The sequence below is a fragment of the Phalaenopsis equestris genome, unplaced genomic scaffold, assembly GCF_001263595.1.
Source record: "Phalaenopsis equestris unplaced genomic scaffold, ASM126359v1 Scaffold000392, whole genome shotgun sequence".
NCBI lineage: Eukaryota > Viridiplantae > Streptophyta > Magnoliopsida > Asparagales > Orchidaceae > Phalaenopsis > Phalaenopsis equestris.
This window is the reverse complement of record NW_018164834.1, coordinates 420,963-443,379: the sequence shown is the minus strand read 5'-3', so window position 1 is coordinate 443,379 and position 22,417 is coordinate 420,963. Positions and strand designations below refer to the sequence as shown.

At 31.9% G+C, this 22,417-nt stretch overlaps 2 protein-coding genes across 2 annotated transcripts; one reads left to right on the top strand and one right to left on the bottom strand.

The window, feature by feature from the left end:
- The first annotated feature begins 3,563 nt into the window (after positions 1-3,563).
- LOC110026669 lies at positions 3,564-7,581 on the top strand. The gene is made up of 4 exons (XM_020727707.1): positions 3,564-3,652; positions 4,049-4,153; positions 6,691-6,905; positions 7,290-7,581. Exons 2-4 carry the CDS (start codon positions 4,061-4,063, stop codon positions 7,579-7,581), a joined length of 600 nt encoding a protein of 199 aa, XP_020583366.1. The 5' UTR covers positions 3,564-3,652; positions 4,049-4,060.
- Positions 7,582-11,968: 4,387 nt separating this feature from the next.
- Positions 11,969-13,323, bottom strand: LOC110026689 (heat stress transcription factor B-4b-like). Its single transcript, XM_020727736.1, has 2 exons — positions 12,995-13,323; positions 11,969-12,673 (listed from the first exon to the last, which is right to left on the bottom strand). The coding sequence occupies exons 1-2, from the start codon at positions 13,244-13,246 to the stop codon at positions 12,113-12,115; spliced, it is 813 nt and encodes a 270-aa protein (XP_020583395.1). The 5' UTR covers positions 13,247-13,323; the 3' UTR covers positions 11,969-12,112.
- Positions 13,324-22,417: the final 9,094 nt, after the last annotated feature.

Genomic DNA, 22,417 nt, shown 5'->3' with positions numbered 1-22,417 from the left:
ATAAGTAGTTATATATATATATATATATATATATATAGTCTATTTTCAATGACATCCTGAAACAAGGAAAAATATACACCAATTCCATGAAAATCTATTTATTATTCTGAGAATCCTTCGGTCCGGCTAAACATAAAAAATGATTTAATACTGGCATAATAATATTATAATATCATATATATTTCATTCATTATAATAAAAATACATGAATATACCTGTAATATGCCCACAAGTGTTTATAAATAATTATAAAATTGCAATAAAGAAGTTTAACACATAAATTATAAGAATAATAAATATTGAAAATAAGAGACACAAGTGATTAAGTAAGAGTCTATGTAGCAATAAAATAAGACTACTTATTTATGCAACTCACTATGGATAAGAAAAAATATTTGTTGCAATTATATTAACAAAATTTAAAGAATATTAATGATAAACCTACAATTAGCTTAAAATCTAATAAAAGTAGCAAGTATAACACATCTAAAATGAAAGGGCATGTTTTTTCTTTTTTGTTTTTTAAACTCAGAAACACCAGCTTGTCTATTTATATGTCATTGTCGTATAATTTCTCTTTCCAAATAAATCTTCATCTTGAATCATATAAATTATTCGAAGATGAAATGAATCAGAAAAGATGGGATATACAACGAAAATAGACAAATAAATTTTAAAAAGAAACATGGAGAGCTTATGTACAGTAGTCATCGTGTGATAGGTCAGATAACTCTTTTTCTATTACTAGCCTTAGAATTTATCCCAAGATTCTCAGAAATGACTAGTGTTCAAATAAATTATCTCTAACTTATCGAATCTTCTAAAGGAGAGCCAACCTTTAAAGATATATCATTGAACATTTTGCTCTTTAATTGCTCATCGATTTATTCATCAAACTCATATGTGCATATGCCAGTACTATCAGAGCTTGAATGATAATACTCAACTATTTCATCACCATGTGACATTGTGAGTTTCAAATTACCTACATGGAGATAAAAAGATACAATCATGAAAAAAATTGTCTAATGTTCATTGGAGCAACATGGGTCTTAGTAGTTTAGGATAACGATGACAAATAAAAACTAATTACATTATCATTCATCAAAAAAGAGTTTGAGAGAACAGTTTATTAATCCTTAAAACCATCAAACTAAAAATCATAATCTATAACTTAACATCTACTTTACTTAGCTTCCCATAAACCAGCTCTCAATTGGACCAATTGGACATGGAGGATGATTCCTACTCTAAGATAAGTAATTTCATTGCATTCAACTTAACAATGGTTAACCCTAAACAGTGAAAGGAAGAATCGAGGCAAAATTCAAATTTAAAACACCATCAAAAATCAAAGTAAAGTATCAACCAGTGAGAGGACCGGTCCTAAGCCCAATATATACACTAAATATTCTATTTTTAGCGTGTGTGTGTGCGTGTGTGTGTGTGTGTATGATTTTATCAATTATCTAAATTTAATTTTTATTAATTATTGGGCAATTCATTGAATATTTTATTATTCTATTGAACGTTTAAATTAAATTCAATTTTAATATTAAGTCATGTAAGTTTAATTATTATATCTCATAAATTAAAGATTATCCTCTTTTTTATTATGATAAAAAAGTTATTATCATAGATAAAGTCATTACTTTTTAAATTTATTATATGACCTTGTCTTGGTTTATGTGACAATTATATACATACCACACAATTCTTATGTATTTAGACTTCTAGCACCTGAATTTTATGTTTTATATTTTCACATCACATAAAAAAATATCACAATTATTTTTTAATATATTTTCCTTCATAACTTTAAAATTAAATTTTAGATATTAGATATTTATGTGGATGCAAATTTTCAATAGAATGTTCTCATTGAAAAATTGACCTAGCTATTTATTTATTTTTAATATTAAATTTTAGATATTATATTTTTATAAACTCCTTAGCTTTGGGTGGCTGTAATTTTTTGAAAAAGTGATAACAATTTTCTAGAAAGCTTTGATAAGAATTATAAATATATATAGCTTGTCTACAAATATATATCTTTTCTAAAACTACATTTTAACATATCAGGATAAAAAATAGCTTCGCGCCACATGAATTTTTAAAAAACAGATAGAAAATTTTATTATTTTCTAAAACAAAATTGATTTATTTTGGAGGAATATTTGGATAAGTTTTTACTATAACTTCTATTTTATTGAGATGGATATTGCTTGTTTGTTACCAGCATTGTTCACACGTGGGCACAAATGTGTTCATATTTTAAATGTTTGTCCATCGGCACAAACTGAAACTCTCATTATACATGGATAACCATTATAAGAAGATATTGTGATAACTCTTTCTCTATCATTAGCCTTAAAAATCATCCCAAAATTCTTAGAAATGGTCGGCATCTGAATAAATTGTCTCAAACTCATCGAACTTTTAAACTGAGAGCCAACCTCTAAAGTTATATCATTAGGCATTTTGCTTGTTAATTGCCAATTGATATATTTATCAATCATATGTGCATCTTCTAGTACTATCAGAACTTAAACAACAATACTCAACTATTTCATCACCATATGACATTGTGAATTTGAATTTACCTTCATCGAGACAGTGAAATACAATCATGAAAACATGTATGTCTTACCTTCATCAGAGCAATATGTGTCTTGATTGCTTTAAGATAGCCGTGACATAAATAAATACTTATTACATTATCATTCATGGAAAAGAGTTTTAAGAGAACATTTTGTTAATCCTCAAAACCATCAAACTGAAAGTAATAATCTTTAAATTAACATCCACTTAGCTTGCCATGCACCAGCTCTCAAGCGGACATGGAAGATGATACCTACTCAAAGATAGGCCATTTCATTACATTCAACTTAATAATGTTTTGCCCCAATAGGCATAGTCAATGCTGAAATGAAGAATCATGACAAAAATCAAAGTGAAATAGTGATATGTTATGTATGTAAATTCCCCAAATTAAAAACATTTATTTTTAAAATAAATATGACTCATTAATTTATATAAATTTAATTATTATAATTATTAAATAATTCATTGAATATTTTATTATTTCAAACGGCACTTGAACTTTTAAATTAAAGTCAATTTTAATATTAAGCCTTGTAATTTTAATTATTACATCTCTTAAATTAATTTAAGATAATCCTCATTTCTATTATAACAAAAAGATAATATCATAGATTGAATCATTAATTTTTAAATTTATCAGATAAACTTTGCCGACTTTCATGTCACATTCATTTGACATGTACATAATCCAGCATCTCAACTTTATTTTTTACATTTATGTGACCCAAAATTTTCAAAATATCACAATCATCCTTTTTTAAAAAATTATTTTTATTCATAAATATTTAATCTGTAAGGAAATGATTTTCTATTTTAAAAATAAATTAAATAATAATTTTTGTTATAGCAATCATAATTTAACAAGTCAAACTAATAGAAATAATTTTCCACCATAAAGTTTCTGTGAAGGAAGCCGAAAAGCAGACCTTGCTCGCTATATAAACATTCTGCATTCTAATCTCGATGTAGAAACCAATTAGTAGCAGTTCTTATAGGCTAAGGTCTGCTGCCTTCGGTTCTCTCCCATTCTGCTGCCTGTTGATAGCAGGTGAGTTTTTCTCCGCTTCTTGTATTTGTAAAACTGGAGGCAGGAGGGAGTTAGTTTTGTAAATTAGTAATTGTTTGGCACAAAAAAAAAAAAAAAAAAATTGTGTTAGGTTTAAAATATGATTTTTGAAATCAGTGGCCTGTTTGTGAAAAGATGATGAATTAGGTTTTTTTTCATGTTAATGATATCTTATATTTCATGTAAACATGTTTAAATTTGTTATTTTGTTTTCAAAATGACTAGAAATATCATTTATTTTGATTTATTATTTATGTAAATAATGAAATTTCATGGGGGGGAAATGACTATAAATTTCTTTTTTGATATTGTTCGATAAAAAACCATTTATATTCATTAAATTTCTGATTTTTTTTCATATGCATTAATGTTGCAGACTGTTTTTAAGCCATGGCATCAAATCAAAGCAGAAACATTGCTCTTGGGGTAGCTTTTTTTGGCGCACTGGCCTTCCTACTTGGTGTCGTTGCTGAAAACAAAAAGGTGAAATTTTTATCAACAATTATTTAATTGGTATCTTAAAAACATTAGTACATGAATACTATTGCCTTTTGGCTACTAACCTTTTAGAGTCATTTGCAATATTAAAATTGTATTGGACTAAAAAAAGTATTATTTTTAACTTAGAGTTTGTATTTGTGAAAAACTATATATCAATAATCTTTATATATTTTGGGATAATTACATACAAGCCACCCGTAGCATTGATATTTACAAATTGACCACTCCATTGAAAATTTTCTATCTTTCCCCTATTATCTAGAAATAGATTTTGATGCTATAAATAGAAATATAATTAAAAATAAAGCTTCTCCTCAAATTTTGAAAAGACCCCCTCTTCATTCCCAGCCAATTTTTGAAATTCAAAGAATTACAAAGTCTTCCAAATCATGGGCGTGACTCCATTTCGAAATTGAGAACTCTTCCTATCATTTGGTAACAAGGAAATTTTCTTTCTGTTTATAGCTTGATTTGTAATATATATATATATATATATATATATATATATCCTCCACAAAAAATTATTACGTGTTCGTTGCATATATATAAAATAAAACTTCTTTGCAGGCATGCCATGCATATATTCAAGTGCATGTGGTAGACCAAGTGGGCTCCATACATATAAATAGTATATAATCATCTGTCTTCTAGAGAAAATACTACGGTTAGAGTACGCGGACTTCAATGAAATAGCGTTATTTTTAAGGTGATGAGATAGGATTTTTGTGAATTAAAAATTTATGGCAAAAACTACCCGGCCTGAAGACCGCTCGGTAGTATTATGATGATTTGATTTATTCTAGTGGTATTCTAATTATTTTTAGGTGTTATTCTGCTGATATTCTAATGGTATTTTAGTGATATTATTGTGATATTATTGTGATATTCAGGTGATATTTTGGTGGCATTTTGATTGTATTCTAGGAGTGATATTATTGTGATATTCGGTTGATATTTTGGTGATATTTTGGTGGCATTTTGATTGTATTCTAGGATATTTAGGTGATATTTGATATTTGGGTGATATTTTTGTGATATTCTTGTGATATGATGATGATATTCTAGTAGTATTCTAGGCAAAATACCACCGAAATATCTCTAAAATATTATACGAATAACACCAAAATGTCATAATAATATTACCAGAATACCACATGCATTCTGCCAAAATACCATCATAATATCAGAAGAATACCACCAGAATATCTTCAGAATATTATCATAATATCACTATAATACTATTATATCACCAAAATACTATAAGAATATCATCATAGTATCACCAAAATATTATCGGAATACCACCATATTATCATCAGAATACCAATGCATGATTTTCAGGCCACCATCAAAATACGACCATAATGCCACTAGAATACCACCATACTATCACCATAATACTACAAAAATATCACAAAAAATCACCAAAATACCATATTAATACAACCAGAATACTATTATAATATCATTAGAATACCATCGAGTGGTCTTCGAGCTGGGTCACATGAAAAAATAGTATTTTTCATTATTTTTAATTCTCAAAAAACCGATCCCGTTACTTTACAAATGGCGCTGTATTATTAAAATCTACATAGTACGTACTCTGAACGTAATATTTTCTCATTGTTGAGACGCTATCTTCGCCGTTAGATCCATTTATTTGTTTCCGTATGCATGATTATTTGTGAGTTTGTTTTCTCTCTATATTATAAATAATTAGATGTAGACTGATAGTTGACCATTTCCTTGTACGTTGAAAAGATCTCATATTCAAATCTCATCCATCCCCAAAAGAAATTTCCGTTTACTTACTTTTTTATTATTTTTAATTTTTTTTTAGTATCGGGCCAATGTTATTGTATTTTTATATTAATATATAGGGGCATTTACATACATACCACACAATTCTTATATATTTACATATCTAACGTCTAAACTTTCATATGTACATACATAACACCAAGCCTTTAACATCACATCCAAAATATCACTATCACCATACCAAGGTTTTATATCAAATTTTAGCTGTTAGATATGTAAATGCATGAGAAATGCGTGGTATGTATGTAAATTTCCATATTGCATAATTTCAGTTTGTATGAAGCCTAACACTGTTTTCGGAATTTTTATAATAACATATTAATCTGAATTATAATCATTCCCATTACTAATCAACACTTCCAATTGAAGACTGCATGATTCTTCTTTCAAGAACACATCCGAGAAAACTAAAACCTTGGTTTGATTAATGGAAGCATTCACATACATACCACTCAATCCTTATGTATTTACATATCTAGCACCTAATTTTTATTTCTTACATTTGTACCACCCAAGTCTTTCATATCACTTCAAAAATACCACCCATTTTTTATTTTAAAAAAAAATGAAATGTATATTTTCATACATAAAACTTAACTTTAAGTATTGGTATGTATGTAAATCTTTTTTTAAACCTATTACTATTATTTTACTTCTTTGACGTTTATACCTCTTAATTATTTTTTTATTTACGACAGCCTGCTCAGGGGACTCCAGTTCCTATGAAAGATTATATTCTGTGCAAATTTCCAAAAGATCCAACCGTTGCTTTGGGAGGCTTATCTGTGTTAGCTCTTTTGATAAGTGCTGCTCTAGGCCTGCTTGCTGTGTTCTTCCCTTATAAAGGCCAGTCCGTACCCAAAAGTGCACTTTTCCATAGCATGACTATGCGTGTATTTTTCCTCGTCGCAACGTACGTATTTAACTATTTATTGCTTTCTCAATTCATTTTTTATTTATTTTAAAACTTGCTTTGCCATTTTGTTGATAGTTATTTACTTGCATGCCACTCTATTCTTATGTATTTACATTTCAAACACTAAAATTTCAATTTTTATAAGCTTATTTATGCATGAAAAGATGCATTTTATTTTTTAAAAATTAAAATGATGATATATTTTCAATTTACATACATACATACCCACTAAATCTAAGTATATGTTTATGTAAATATCCGTAAAATACTTGCATTATAATTGTTGCTTTTTTAGAACAATTTCTTAAACTTCAATGGAAACAAGCTCATGTTACTACTAAGCACTACTGATGTTACAATGTGTTGATTTGGTGAGACCAGGCTGGTAACACTGTTCGCCGGAGCCATGATGATGTGGGTGACGATCACTGAAGGACTTCATCGAACCAGAAACCGGCATTATACCGCGGACTATGAGTGCCCGACCGCTAAGACCGGACTCTTCGGCGGCGCTGCTTTCTTGGCCCTCGATGCCGCTCTGTTCTGGCTCGTATGCCACATGCTAACTCTCAATGCTAGATCCGATTACTTGGAAGATGACGACTCTAAAGGGGATTACGGTGAAGTTCTCACTACATATTACGATTCTCGTGTTGCAGCAGAGCATCCGTGATCACATGAATTTTTTATTGTAGTTGAATCTGCTGTTTGTTTCTTATTCATTGTAACTTTGGATAATTTGAAGATTTTAGTTTATAGCTTGGTCAATTGTGATATGTTTGGTTGTAAGCCGGGATATAAATAAGCCGAGCTTGAGCTAGTTGAACATGTGTTCGTGTTCGGGTCGTTTATATATATTGAAATTGGCTCGTGTTCGAAATGACTCGAAAGAGTGACTTTGTCTTCATTTTCAGCTTGTGTTAAAATCAAATGATAAGAGCACAAAATCAGCTCGTTGGATCACTACAATATCTCACAACAACAATACTGGACATTTAGTTTTCTGTCAATACTTTTTTCTCAGCATCTCCACAATCTACTCTGGATTCATTACCAATTGCTCAAGCGGCTACTTTGATACATCAAAGTCACTCTCACACTCGGTCTTCCTCTAGAGAAAGATCTCCTTACCTTACAGAACAATTCTTACAAATAGATATAGGGTGATGGCCACTTCCTTCACGAATATATTCTCTCCAAGTAAATCTCTCTTGCATGCATTCCAATTGAAGACCAATTTGTTGACATATTCACCAAAGCATTACAAACGCCAATATTTCATAAGCTCCAATACACTTTTACTATATGTGAAGCTGCCATCAGCTTGCAGAGGGATGATAAAGATGAGCCTGCAGCTCAACACACCATTACACTTTACAACTCTCAATCTCAACCGCAAAACTAAAACCGTTGAGACTCTTCTCAACCATCCAACCTGATTCCAAATCTTTTCATTTTCCTTATATCGGTATATAAAAGATACCAAAACCAAGCTGGAAACGCGCCTAATAAGGAGTATCATTAGCAAGTTATGTTTTCAAGGCTTGTTTGATTTATAAATTTCCTTGTTCTTATTATATTTATCTCGGTTTATAAAAGATACCAAAACCAAGCTGGAAACACGCCTAATAAGGAGTATCATTAGCTAGTTATGTTTTCAAGACTTGTTTGATTTATAAATTTCCTTGTTCTTATTATAATTGTCACTATCAATAAGTAAAAAAAATTTGGGAACTTAATATGCATACTAAAAAATGGTCTACGTGGTTTGAGACAATCTAGTAATCAATTGACCGAGCTCTCTCGCTCGGCCACCTCGCCAAGGGAAGTCTTCCTCTCTCTTCCTTCTCTCTCCCTCTCTCAATCTCATTCATTGGGAACTTAATATGTATACTAAAAAATGATCTACGTGGCTTGAGACAATCTAGTAATCAATTGACCAAGCTCTCTCGCTCGGCCACCTCGCCAAGGGAAGTCTTCCTCTCTCTTCCTTCTCTCTCCCTCTCTCAATCTCATTCCCTCAGCCCAACACTTCATTTCTTGGGCACGACACACCAAGCTGATTTGGATCCTCTCGGTTTAAAACACTAAATTAGTGCTATGTATCTGAAAATGCATAAGAATTGTGTGCGAGGCATGTAAATTTTCAAAAAAATTAATGTTCAAGAGAGTGAAATAAATAAGACAAAACACAAAAAGAAAAAGGGATAATTACATACAAACCAACTGAAACATTGACATTTATAAATTAAGCACCCAAATGATTTTTATGTTAGGAGGACGAAAAAATCAATTTTGGCTCAAGAAAAGTCTTCTCTTATTATCAAAAACCTCTCCAATTAATTATTTTATGCACAAAATAATAAAATCAGAATATATTTAATTCCCATTTTACTAATTTCAAAGGATATTAATGTTATTTTTTATGAAGATCAGATTGAGCTCTGTTATTATTACAAGGATATTATTTTTTCATTAAAAATTTAACAAAATAATAAGATTAAAAAAATTATTACTTACACATCATTTGTATCTGCAAATTAGAGTGTTGGAACCAATCATAATTTCTGTTTTTTTTTTTCAGAAAATGTCAGTTTCAGCAATTCAGAAAGCTTTTACTTGATCTATTCAAAACTTCTCCACATTTTTTTATGTATTGACATATTTAACACCTATACTTTCACATTTACAAACATATCCCTTAAATCATCAACATCACTCCTAACTTTTTTAAGACTGAAATGCATTCTTTGATGTTTAAGTTATAACACCAAAGCGCTATAAATATAAATAAAATGGTTTAAGCATTAGATATGTAAATACTTACAAATATGGTATTTATGTAATTCTTTTTCTTTTTGAAAAGTCCTCCTCAAAACGGTGGAAACAATCAAAATTGGTACAAGTAATTAAACCCAAGCTAAGACAATCAAAACGACAAAAAACCTCTAAAACACATATGACAAAAGAATTTGAATAAATAATCTGTATTTAAACAGATAAAAAACATATTTGCTGAAGAATTCAATACTAATTTAAATATTTTAAAAATGAAAAACGGCCAGAAAATATATCTTAAAAACACCTGAAACTGTCAAAAACCACCAATACTTTTATCTTAAAACGCATTAGCAGCAGAAGAAGCAATACAGTAGAAAAGGCATTCTTATGTATTCTAATGCACAGCTGGAGAAGATAAAGCCAGCTTTTCCATGGCATAGATCAAGTGCGGCCAGCAAATACCTTTACGGGGGCTGTTTGGTCTCCCTTCCCAGGCAGAATTTACATCCTAATTCGCATTTTGAAAGTTTAAATTATTTTATTTTGATATATACCATTTCATACTTGTTATTGATTAAATTGATTAAATCATGTATTTTTTATTTCTTAATGTTGTTGCGAGATCTAGATACACACCAGTTGATGTGGTATAAAGCAAATAGGAGAACGACCGACGAAGTGAAAAATAGAACTAGAAAAATCACACCAGAAAAGAACACAGATTTACGTGGTTCGGCAAATTGCCTACATCCACGGAATTGCAAAGGATTTCATTACTTGAGGAATTTACACCAATCGATCACCTCGACTTACAAGAGGAATCTCTCACTTCATTGCTCTCTCTTCTTCTCTCTCTGTTCTTCTCTTTCTACACTGAGATATACCGAAGAAACTCTACACCGAGATACATCAAAGGAGACAAACTTACAAGAGAAATAAAAACCAATTTCTCTTATGCCACAAGTCACCGAGAAGAAGCCAAGGGAGAACAATCTTCTTATTCTTTCTTCTTCCTTCACCGCAAGAAACTACGTCTTGCACCTTCCTTCCTCTAACCCGAGGAAACCTTCCTCTATCCCGAAGAAACTGAAGAAGAACTCACACTGTGACTCCTATTTTTCTAGGATCCATTCGAAGTCTTTTATTGCGAATAGGAGGGAGCGAAGAGATGCTTCGTTTCACACAAAAGAAAGGCGGGAGCGGAAACTGCAGGTCGCAGTCGCGACCTTTCGGGAACAAGAGCGGGAGTGTGAGCTTTCGTTATTGGCGCATGGAGTGGAAGGCAGGATCGTGAACTGGGCGCCAGCATAAACTTGTTCCATAATTTTTTATCTGATAAATTTAAAATCATGAACGGGCATTTACATACATACTACACAATTTTTGCATATTTACATATCTAACAAGCACTTAAACTTTCATATTTACATTTACGCAGAACTACACATTTTCATGTATACATTCATAACACCAACATATTATAAATGTAAATATTATGTTTTAGGCATTAGATATATAAATACAAAGAAGTTTTGAGGCATGTATCTAAATTTCCCAATCATGAAACAATTGACTAATCAGGCTATTACAATGTAGCAAACTTATTGGTCCCACTAAGTGAAAGATGTTTTAATATGTACATAAATGTAATTCTCTGAATAGAGCAGTTCATTTAAATAGTAATATAATCCGGGGCTTGATGTAATATTTATATTATATAACCAATGATCAGTACAGAATCTAAAAGCAAATAAATACAAAGCAGTACAAGACAGAAGAGAACAAATATATTAAAAAACAAAACCAATATTATGTTTCAGCCCCTGCCTTTCACCTTTCTTCTTTAAAGTTTGAAGTTCCCGCTACTTTTCCCAAAGAAGAATGCCTCAAAAGCCATGGAAGAGAATCCTCCTACATAGCTGTCAGGGGCCCTATATCCAACTATGTTGGCTTTCAATGCTTCAATAATGAAATATGGAATTTTAAATCTACAAACTTATTCATTTCATCATTTCATTGCTCCTCATGTTGCTCATGAAAGACTAGAAGAATCCAATGCACTGTTTACTGGTGGAGTTTTTTTATTTTATTTTATTTTCATTTTTGCTCCAACTTTTTAACATATTTCACCTCTACACTTAGAGTGAAATATTACATATCTGCAGATTTTACAGAGTTGATGATATTACGATGATATTGTAGTGATTTTCATTATAATACTATGAGAAAATTTTACCAAAATAGCAAGAGAAATGAACATATGAAGAAGAAGACTGCCATAAACTAAATGGAAGAGAAGAAGAAACACAGATAACAAGTTCTAACATGATCTTCATGAGCAAATTTTTAGTTTGAATCTGAACTCTATATACATAGTTTTTTTTTTCCTTCTAACTAATTACTGCTACTATGCTCCTAATGAACTAATCTTTGCATCCAACAGTTTCAGAGTGTAATCTCTTTTTGCCATGAAGAGGAACTCCAAAGAGCTTGACTCCCCCGTTAAAGTCTTCATTCAGTTTCAATGAGCCCTCAACAGATCCAAAATTTTCAGAAAAATGCAGCTCTGATTCAGATGTTGCGGGATGAGCACAATGATCGATCTCTACAATTCTGCAAGGCTTTTGGCTGACATGATTCTGAACAAAGTAGATGATTTCATTGTAGAGCTTCTTCATGTGGGAGAGTTCTGATAAAAGATAAGAGTTGTTCCTCCTCAGTCTCTCATTGTCCTCAGAAAGTGCTGAAATGAAACTTTCAGAATCATTATTTGGCGGTGGCAGTGGAGGTTCGATCCAGCTGCACATCAGTTCTTCCTGACAGTGAAATGCTGTTGGTGAGTTGATGTATTGTTGATGAGGGTGATATGGTTGAGGGATTTGAGGAGTTTTTCTTCTGTGAATCTCAGAAAGTAAATGCTTCTCTCCTTTCCTGAAGAACTCATTAGCAAACTCCCACCTATCTGCAACTATTTTCCTGAAACCCTGCAGAAACAAAAAAGCCACACTTTAAAACGCAGAAAAAACAAGGACTTTCTCATTTCAGGCAATGAATGGGAGAGAAAAATCACTCAGAACAAGCATTTTCTTCCTTGATTTGAACAACATGAAGTGATGCAGCTTCAGAAAAAAACACAAAAAGATTCGAACTTTGGATCAAGTTTCTCAAAGAAACTAGTTCAGAAACTCATAAACATTTCAGCGGGGAGCTAAAAACAGAGAAACAAGCTTCTCCTTAAACAAAACTCAAAAAGAACAAAAAGATTACAGAAGGAGATCGAAAAGGCGAGTGGAATGAATACATACATAGGTGTTGAGTTGCCTTACGAAGCTGGAGAAGTTATTGTGCTTGAAGTAATTGGGGAGGAGATCTCTTGAAAATTCAGGAGGTCTCCACACCACAAAGGTGGAGGTTTCTTCTCCCCATGAAACAATGTGGTCTGTAGAAGGATCATCAACAAGTTGGTAGGTTTTGGTGAGAAATGGAGCAGGAGATGACTTATGAGACTCTTCCGAGACTGTCGTCTCCTCACATCTATCAACTAAGAATGGCGCCATTGCTTCACTGCACACTGTAGTGAGTGACTTCTTCTTCAGATGTTCTAAAGTACTCTCTCTCTCTCTCCCTCTCTCTCTCTCTCTCTCCCTGATCTCTTTCTGCTTTGTATTTATATAGATATTTACAGATTTAACCAATAAAACATTAAATGTACTATTACTGATGCAATGTGTTAAATTTCCAGTACCAGTTACTTTTACAGTGAGTAACTCTCTAGAGTTCTGGCCTGGGAGATGAAAGTAAAAGGTGGCATCTTTACGCATATAATCTATCAGATAAATAAAATAACCGAGGCTACACACCAAGAAATGAAAAGTTCTGCTAGGAAATAATTAGAGGAGAGAGAGAGAGAGTCGTAGTAGAGAGAGTGTGTATGTGTTTGGGTCTGCTTAGGGCAGCCCAACATATTGAGGCTACTATAATTTTTTATTTTTTTGAAAAAATTAGACCAGAAAGCTAGCACCACATCTACATAGATGCAATATGAAAATATTATTTTCAACGTTTTGAAAACGCATAAGCTGTCAAAACTCAATTTACACTAACAATTCAAATGGGTTTTCAAAACGCCACCGCACCAAATGAGCTACCCCAAACAATCTTTTATTCATAATATTAACCTCTATTTATAAGAATATGTCTCAAAATTTTAAAAGCACATTTTAGCTTCTCATTATTAACTTTGCAGAAGAGTTTTTTTTTGTGATTATTTGCATATAATAAGACCGAAGGCTGATTTGATTGATGAAGGTTGTCAATCGCCTAATAATCTTTGATATGATCAATATTTAGTCCAAAAGAGTGCTACCCGTGGATCGTTCTGAAGGCTCCGATGGAGTTTCTCCTGACGCCTTCTGAAGATCGTTCGAACAAGATGCATCCCTCGCCAACATTCATCCAGGAACAATTATCAAAGGCTACGCTTAATCGTCTGCATATTCTTCCAGTGTTGCCCTCCTACTATGAGATTCGTGCTGACATACATTTTTATATGTACAACCATATATGCAAAAATTATAATTTAGGTGTTGTATATGTAAATGCAAATGAATTGAGTGGCATGTACTTAAATTTTTCTAGATTATTTTTTGAAAAATGTTGGATTTCTGAACTAATTTTTTTTTAATTGTCAGGCAGAATATGAACCACATGCAAGGTCTGTGCATGCTTAGAGAATCTTTTTAATGGATGTTTTTAGTTGAATTAAAAAGGATTTAGTTGATATTTTTCCAGAAATAAATGCATTTTAGAGATGAAATTAAGTGATAGATCTTAATTCATGTATTTTAGAATTTAGAAATGCATGAATGGCTTGATTGAGGAAAATCAAATACAGTGAAATACATGTTTAAAATGCCAAAATTTTATTTTTCATTTAATTTCTTAAATAAACAAAAAACGAAAATATAAAAAAAAATTAATTTTTAATTATAAATATATATATATAACAAAAATTTCATGCATTAATATTTCTATTATCTGCCATTCTGAATAAATTTAATTTCTATTTGCAGTTTCAAGGCAAGCCCGTGACTTGCATGGCATTGTAAGAGAACTAACAATAAAAAAATTACATAAAGAATAATTTATTTTCCTCTGCTAGAAAGCACTTTTTTATGCAATATTATTATTTTTACTGCACATTTCTGTCATTTGCCCTCTTGGTGGGGTTCAAGGCCTTTTCCTTCCACATATAAACAAATATTCAAATCTAAAAACAAACATTCCTCATTTACTCCTCATAATTAAATGCTTCTAAGGAAGAAATAGTATATATTTCTTTGAAAGATGGGGCATTAGCTTCGCTCATCAGAGAAGATGCTTGCTTGGGATTTGTGAATTGTTTCTGCGTCACTTCTTCCCTACATTATAATTTTGCAATATACCCCACATAAAAATTTAATTTTGCGATTCCGAGAGGACTATTTTTTTATTAATTTTAAGGAAAAATTAAAATATTAATTAAATAAAATTCAAATGATATATTATTATTATTATTATGTTTTTCCTAGTTGTAGCAGTCCTTGCGTATCAGCTGTTGTAGTCAAATCAACCAAAAAAGCTATACTGAATATAGGCTAGTCTTGAGGTCGGCTTGGTGTTTTCCATGCTTCACAGGTACCCAAATATGCAGGTCAGATCATAGGTTTATTTATATAAATAATATAAGGCTAGGACTTCCTACCATACTAATATAGTACATCAAATGTGGCATATGCATTCAAGGCATCTTAGAAGAGTGCTGATTTATTTTTTTTGAGACGGGTTCTAGTTTATAAACAAGTTTGATTCTGGATTGATTTGAAATAGACCCGAATAACTATTATGTCTTATGTGAAATGGGTTATAAGGATCGAATTTCGATTACCGGGTTGAAGGCTAGTCGTGTTCAGGTTAAACATTCTAGCACATTTAATGATTGAGTTGGGTCAAGATCAAGCAGTTTTAGGAGGGATCCATTGGGTCAGACCTAAACTCGACCTACGAACTTGATTTGATACTAAAATAGCAAGACCTTACAACTAAATATGTTCCTTCAAATTACTCATATATCTCAAGAAAGAAAATAGCATGTGCTCTCATACACACACATCTATTATTATTATTGTTGTTGTTGTTGTTGATATTATTATTATTATTATTATTATTATTATTATTATTATTATTATTATTATTATTATTATTATTATTATTATTATTATTATTATTATTATTATTATTATTATTATTATTATTATTATTATTATTATTATTATTATTATTATTATTATTATTATTATTATTATTATTATTATATGTTGAAATAAAAATAAAAGTAAAATATTTTTTTTTGTACATGTGCTTGCAATGAGATAATGTAATAAAGTGTATTTGGAAAGGAGTATAAATAAATAAATTTGAGAAAATACACACACACACACACACACACATATATATATATATATATATATCTATATATATAATACATGTTGGGTATTAGTTCAAGGATAGGAAGAGTTAGATGCTAGGAATTATTTAATGTTAACATTAATAATAATGGAAGATTCTATTCCACATATGACAAGTTGCCTGAATACTCTAAGCCAATCTTCGCCAGCCTTGTACTGTACATATCACATGACCTATCCCTATCCACATGTGACCCACTGCTCAGCAAGCCAGGCTTGGATCTCTCTCTTTCTTTGACTGAATATCATAAAGACGGGGAGAGGAAGAGAGAGAAAGAGGTGTTGGTTCAATGCTACATTAATTATTCAAATATATGTGGATGTATGCATGTGACATATATGGGGATAATTAATGGTGAGATGGTGATGCATCATAACAAATTGATTTACTCAATGGGAAATCATCACAATGATTAATTTCATCATTTAATTAATTTTAAATTTATGTATTTTAATTAGTAATTAAGTATCAAAATAATCCACAAGTATTTTCATGGTACTTTAATAGTTCTTTATGGGGACTATTTCAACCTCAATTATAAAAATTTATGCACTAATTTGACACATCTATAAACTCTCAAACTAAAACAATCCCATGTAAATAGTTAAGATTATTTTGATGATTTATTCGGATTTTAATCTACAGTATATACAATGAAAATAAAAAAAATGAAATATATATGTCATTAGCTTTATAAACAATGACAATTGTTAGAAAAAAATTCATATATATATATATATATATTAATTTCAACCTAACCAGACCCTCGATGACCAAAATATTTGTGGAAAGGGATATTACTTTACTAGATGTTACTGGACATAACCCATAATGGTTATTAACAACAAATTGTCATGGAACACAAACTCCCATATTGTACCCACTGTAAGATGTTTGGTCATATCCTTGCTAAATGCCACAAGCTTCATCCAATTTTGAAATCTAAGGTTCAAGTGAATAAAGAGGGATCTAACCCCACTGCTGTAGACATTTTAGTTCCACCTGAGGAGGATGCTACCAGACAGGAGGTGTCTGCTGCCCCTGATATCTATCTTATGTCATTTGTATTTATACAATTGGCCATACCCAATCTGAAGGTTAAAAAAATGGAAATTTAAAAAAGTGAAAAGTGCCTTAGTTTTCCAACCAAAAAAAAAAAAAAAAAGGAAAAAAAAGGTGGGATCTTTTCAGCCTAATGGGCCATTTAAAAGGTAGCTTTGGTGAAAACCGAGAGGATATAAAGCTGGAGAAATTTCTAAAGTCAATCAGCTGCTTTCCTTCTGAGAATATTGATGAGTACTATGATTTTCATTTTTCATGTTGGTATGTGTCTTTTCATATAATTACACTTGGTACACTTCATGTACATAAAGTATATGTAGTTTGTTATAGTTGAGGAGAACAAATTATTCAAATAAATAATCTAAAAATAAATTAGTAATCAAATTATATTTTTTATTAATTAAGATTTTTTTTAGAAAAATAATGCATTGCTCAAGGCCAGCAATTATTAAGTTTTTTTATTTATGCATACTATAAATGACAACTATTTGATTTAATGTAAAAACATTATGACATAATACTACAAATTGAGAGCATTATTATTTAAATTCTCAAGATTTAGGATCTGTTCGGGGCAGCTGCAGTTATTTGAAGAAGCAGTTGTGAATCTATTAAAAAAGAAACTGTTGTTCAAAAAATTATGATGATTATTATAATTTTTTTTTCTCTTAAAAACGTTAGACAGTAGTTTTCTAACAGTCACCGCTAATAGCAAAGTTTGATAGACAAACACAGATTTTAATAGTAATTTTTTGATAACACGTGCCAAACAGGAAAAACTCTGTGCAGCACCACACCGCTATATATATATATATAATGTCATTTGTATTTATACAATTGGCCATACCCAATCTGAAGGTTTAAAAAATGGAAATTTAAAAAAGTTAAAAGTGCCTTAGTTTTAAAAAAAAAAAGGAAAAAAAAAGGTGGGATCTTTTCAGCCTAATGGGCCATTTAAAAGGGAGCTTTGGTGAAAACCGAGAGGATATAAAGCTGGAGAAATTTCTAAAGTCAATCAGCTGCTTTCCTTCTGAGAATATTGATGAGTACTATGATTTTCATTTTTCATGTTGGTCTGTGTCTTTTCATATAATTACACTCAGGACACTTCATGCACATAAAGTATATTTAGCTTGTTATAGTAGAGGGGAACAAATTATTCAAATAAATAATCTAAAATTAAATTAGTAATCAAATTATATTTTTTTTATTAATTAAGATTTTTTTTAGAAAAATAATGCATTGCTCAAGGCTAGCAATTATTAAGTTTTTTTATTTATGCATACTATAAATGACAACTATTTGATTTAATGTAAAAACATTATGACATAATACTACAAATTGAGAGCATTATTATTTAAATTCTCAAGATTTAGGATCTGTTCGGGGCAGCTGCAGTTATTTGAAGAAGCAGTTGTGAATCTATTAAAAAAGAAACTGTTGTTCAAAAAATTATGATGATTATTATAATTTTTTTTTCTCTTAAAAACGTTAGACAGTAGTTTTCTAACAGTCACCGCTAATAGCAAAGTTTGATAGACAAACACAGATTTTAATAGTAATTTTTTGATAACACGTGCCAAACAGGAAAAACTCTGTGCAGCACCACACCGCCGCCTCAAAGGCACCCCTAGCCATATAAAAAGGAAATTCTTTAAGACAAATTAATTAAATAATTATATTAATTAATGATATTTAATAATATTATGTTAAAAAATAAATATTAATTGCTAAAAAGTTTTCTTGGTGGAACTTAAAAAAAAAAAAAAAGGTTAATAAAGTTATATTTATGAAATATTTGAACACACAAAGTTGGTAACACTTTTGTGATGATCACCCTAAGCTATGCAAGCATTCATGAAAGTAAAAAACTATCATTAAAAAAGCACTTTTCCTAACCTTCAAACAAGCAATCATGTTGTCTTATAGCTTTATCATGAACTCTCCAGCTTTCCATTTTAATGCTTTAGCTTTGTTGTGCCTAAAATGTTCAAATTGATGCTTAAAAAAGCAAAAATATATGTAGGGGCATTTACATACATACCACCCAATTTCTCCAATTTCTCTGTTTTTACATATCTAAAACCTAAATTTTACTTTTTTACATTTATACCACCCAACCCAATTTCTCTATTTTTACATATCTAAAACCTGAATTTTACTTTTTTACATTTACACCACCCAAATATTTCATGTCACATAAAAAATATCACTATTTTAAATTTTAAAACTGGACAAGGTGTAATAGTATAAAAAATGAAGTTTATATAGGAAAATAGATAACAATTAAGTGAAATAGATGTAAATCTTCTATTTTGAAGAATTTCTTTGAAATATAAAAATGAAAATAGAATCAATTTTATTGAGCAAGTTTAACTCAAAGTCATATTCATCGAGCTTTGTATGATCAGATTGTGGCGGCACGAATCTTGATGGAAAGTCAAGGAACCCAACAAACAAAATAGGGTCCTCGTCCGAGACACGATGAAACGGTTCAACAAGCTAAAATGTATATTCAAGACAATCGATTCAGGAGATCATCACGGATGCTCTATCAAGTTGTTCGGCTAATCGGTGAGCCGATCAACATAAAGGTCGAACAAGGGACTCGAGAAGAAGGTCAAACAAAGAACGTTTTGACGTTTGACAAAGAAGGCAAACAAGCCTGGATATGAGAAGAGACCATGTGAATATTTTACCGAGGAACTTTCACACCATCTTCGCGTGATTCGGCTTGTGATCGCCGAGTGAGAAAGTATAGGCTTACAAATGATAAGCACGTTACCTTTAGTTAGCAATTGTTCATTAGCCTAATTTCATGTATAACGTGAATTACCACAATGCTCCTACATTCTTTTACACATAAAAGGGTTCAAAGGTAATAATGTAATCAAAGTGTTCTTATACCGATAAAAAGGAGGTTATTTTATGAAGAGAAACTCTAGACACATGTTATTTACTATTCAGTCTGTACACAATCACTTGTTTACGTGCTCTATTCCTTAGGCGTGACTCCCAGACAACTTTGGGTTCAACACTCTAAAAGAAGCGATGAGTGTGGACTCATGCCTCCAACAAGAAGAAGAACACAACGCGATAGCAGAGCAGCTGTCCAAAAAGCACGAAACCAAACCACAGAGGTTGATTGTATGAGGGAAATAGTCCGTCAACAAGTAATGGGCCTTCCAAGGAGCTCTGGCTAAGGGAGGCCAAAACCAAAAAAGCCAAAATCCCCATGAGTATAGTCAGACAGAGCTCAACAACAGATGGGACAGACCGACGTTCGACAATCAACGATCCCACTGGCAGTGGGAGATGGAGGTGATGACTCCCATTACCAATGTAGTGTTGGATCAGCTCTGGAGCCCTCTACCATCCAAGAAATGCCTTTTCCCAATAAATCTTTGAGGCTGAACCACTCGAAAAATTTAAGACACCCAATCTCAACTCATACAAAGATCTCACAGACCCAACCGACTACATAAACGCTTTTGAGTCGGTCATTGACATTCTAAAGATCGACATGTTCAAACACTGCTTATTTCTCACAACACTGAGAGAGTCGACCCTCTGTTGGTTCAACACTATTGACCGACTACGTAGACGCTTTTGAGTCGATCATTGACATTCTAAAGATCGACATGTTCAAATACTGCTTATTTCTCACAACGCTGAGAGAGTCGACCCTCTGTTGGTTCAACACTATTCTGACGAGAGTAATCCCCTCCTTTGGCGAGTTCAAAAGGCTATTCATGGTCCATTTCGCCAGTGCACAAAAGCCACGAAAGAAGTATCAGTCTCCTCTAAGTTAGACATAAGGAGGGAGAAACTCTTCGTTCCTATATAACAAGATACTAGCGAGAGATGCTAGAAATCTAGAACCTTGAATTTGTAATCGCCCAATCCGCCCTGATACATAGATTCAAATGCGAACAATTTAAATATATCCCGGGGGACTGTGCGAGCAAAGTTCAATGGCCGAATTTATGAAGATGGACAACGACCATATTGTCATTGAGTTAGTCCTTCATGATTGATAGGAGGGCAAGAAGGCCGCTAATGACGCACAATCCCAAAAAAGGGGGCGAATAGATGACGGTTGGTGGGCAAAGGACGACCCCTGTCCACCTACTTGTCTACGCTACGAAAGCTACCGGCATAATAAGGAAAGTTCGAAAGGTGATCACTGTGACAGACATCCTCATTACCCTGATCGATGAACCCCCTAAGGATCTCATTGGCTGAGCTAGTGGAGGCATTCAGGACAAAGATTACTTCAAGAAGCATATGTCCATGAGAATCAGAGGCTTCACCAGGAAACCTAAAAAATTTGGTGCATATCACCGTGACCACGACCACAACACGAAGGAATGCAAACACTTTAGAAGCCTCGTCGAGGATTTGATCAAAGTCGGGAAATTGAAAGAATTTGTGGCTGTCGAGGCTGTCACAACTGTCACACGTAGGAAAACAAAGGACCCATCCAGCGAAGCAAGCAACAAACCAGTCTGAACCAATATTATCCAGATCACGAGAATAATTGATGGCCACAAAAGCGACGCGAAGCTAGCGACCACTTAACACTAGTATATATGTCCAAGTAATAAGCAATTTTAAAAGAGTATAGTGTATCGTTGTCACGAGGAAGCGTGTTAAGAAATCAAATTGAAACATCAAAAGTAATAGTTAACTAGCTACTCCAACCTAGTTCAACGAGATCAAAAAAATAGTTAAGGGAAATCCTAATTCTATCAGACAATGCAAGAAACACAACAGAAGAAAGAGCGGTTTAGCGGTTTTCCAAGATTAATGAGGATCACGATTCTGTGATTCAGGTGTCACCTGACTTAATTTTTTTGTGCAAATTTCTCTTACATGGTTATTGTCAACCAGGTATATTATGTTCTTCTTAAGCCTATGCCTAGGTCCCAAGAAGTTTTAGAGCGCCTAGGTCCCAAGAAGTTTTAGAATTTCACAAAGATAGCTTACGTCTATCTTTATGGCATCCCTAATAATTTCATATCTCTGTTAATGGTTCCAAGATTCATAATAAAATATTTCTTTACTCGAATCTCAAGGTTAACCTAATTGTTTCACTACACTTCTATCTAAGTAATAGATCACAATAGATTTTAACATTATAACTGACAATGTTAGGA

What these genes read in the sequence shown, in the direction of transcription:
- LOC110026689 (XM_020727736.1), bottom strand. Translation starts at nt 13,246, where the DNA reads ATGGCGCCATTCTTAGTTGATAGATGTGAGGAGACGACAGTCTCGGAA. An exon ending in TAAGGCAACTCAACACCTAT is followed by an intron (nt 12,674 to 12,994) that starts GTATGTATTCAT and finishes TTGTTTCTGCAG; the next exon opens with GGTTTCAGGAAAATAGTTGC.
- LOC110026669 (XM_020727707.1), top strand. Translation starts at nt 4,061, where the DNA reads ATGGCATCAAATCAAAGCAGAAACATTGCTCTTGGGGTAGCTTTTTTT. An exon ending in TCGTTGCTGAAAACAAAAAG is followed by an intron (nt 4,154 to 6,690) that starts GTGAAATTTTTA and finishes TATTTACGACAG; the next exon opens with CCTGCTCAGGGGACTCCAGT. An exon ending in GTATTTTTCCTCGTCGCAAC is followed by an intron (nt 6,906 to 7,289) that starts GTACGTATTTAA and finishes TGGTGAGACCAG; the next exon opens with GCTGGTAACACTGTTCGCCG.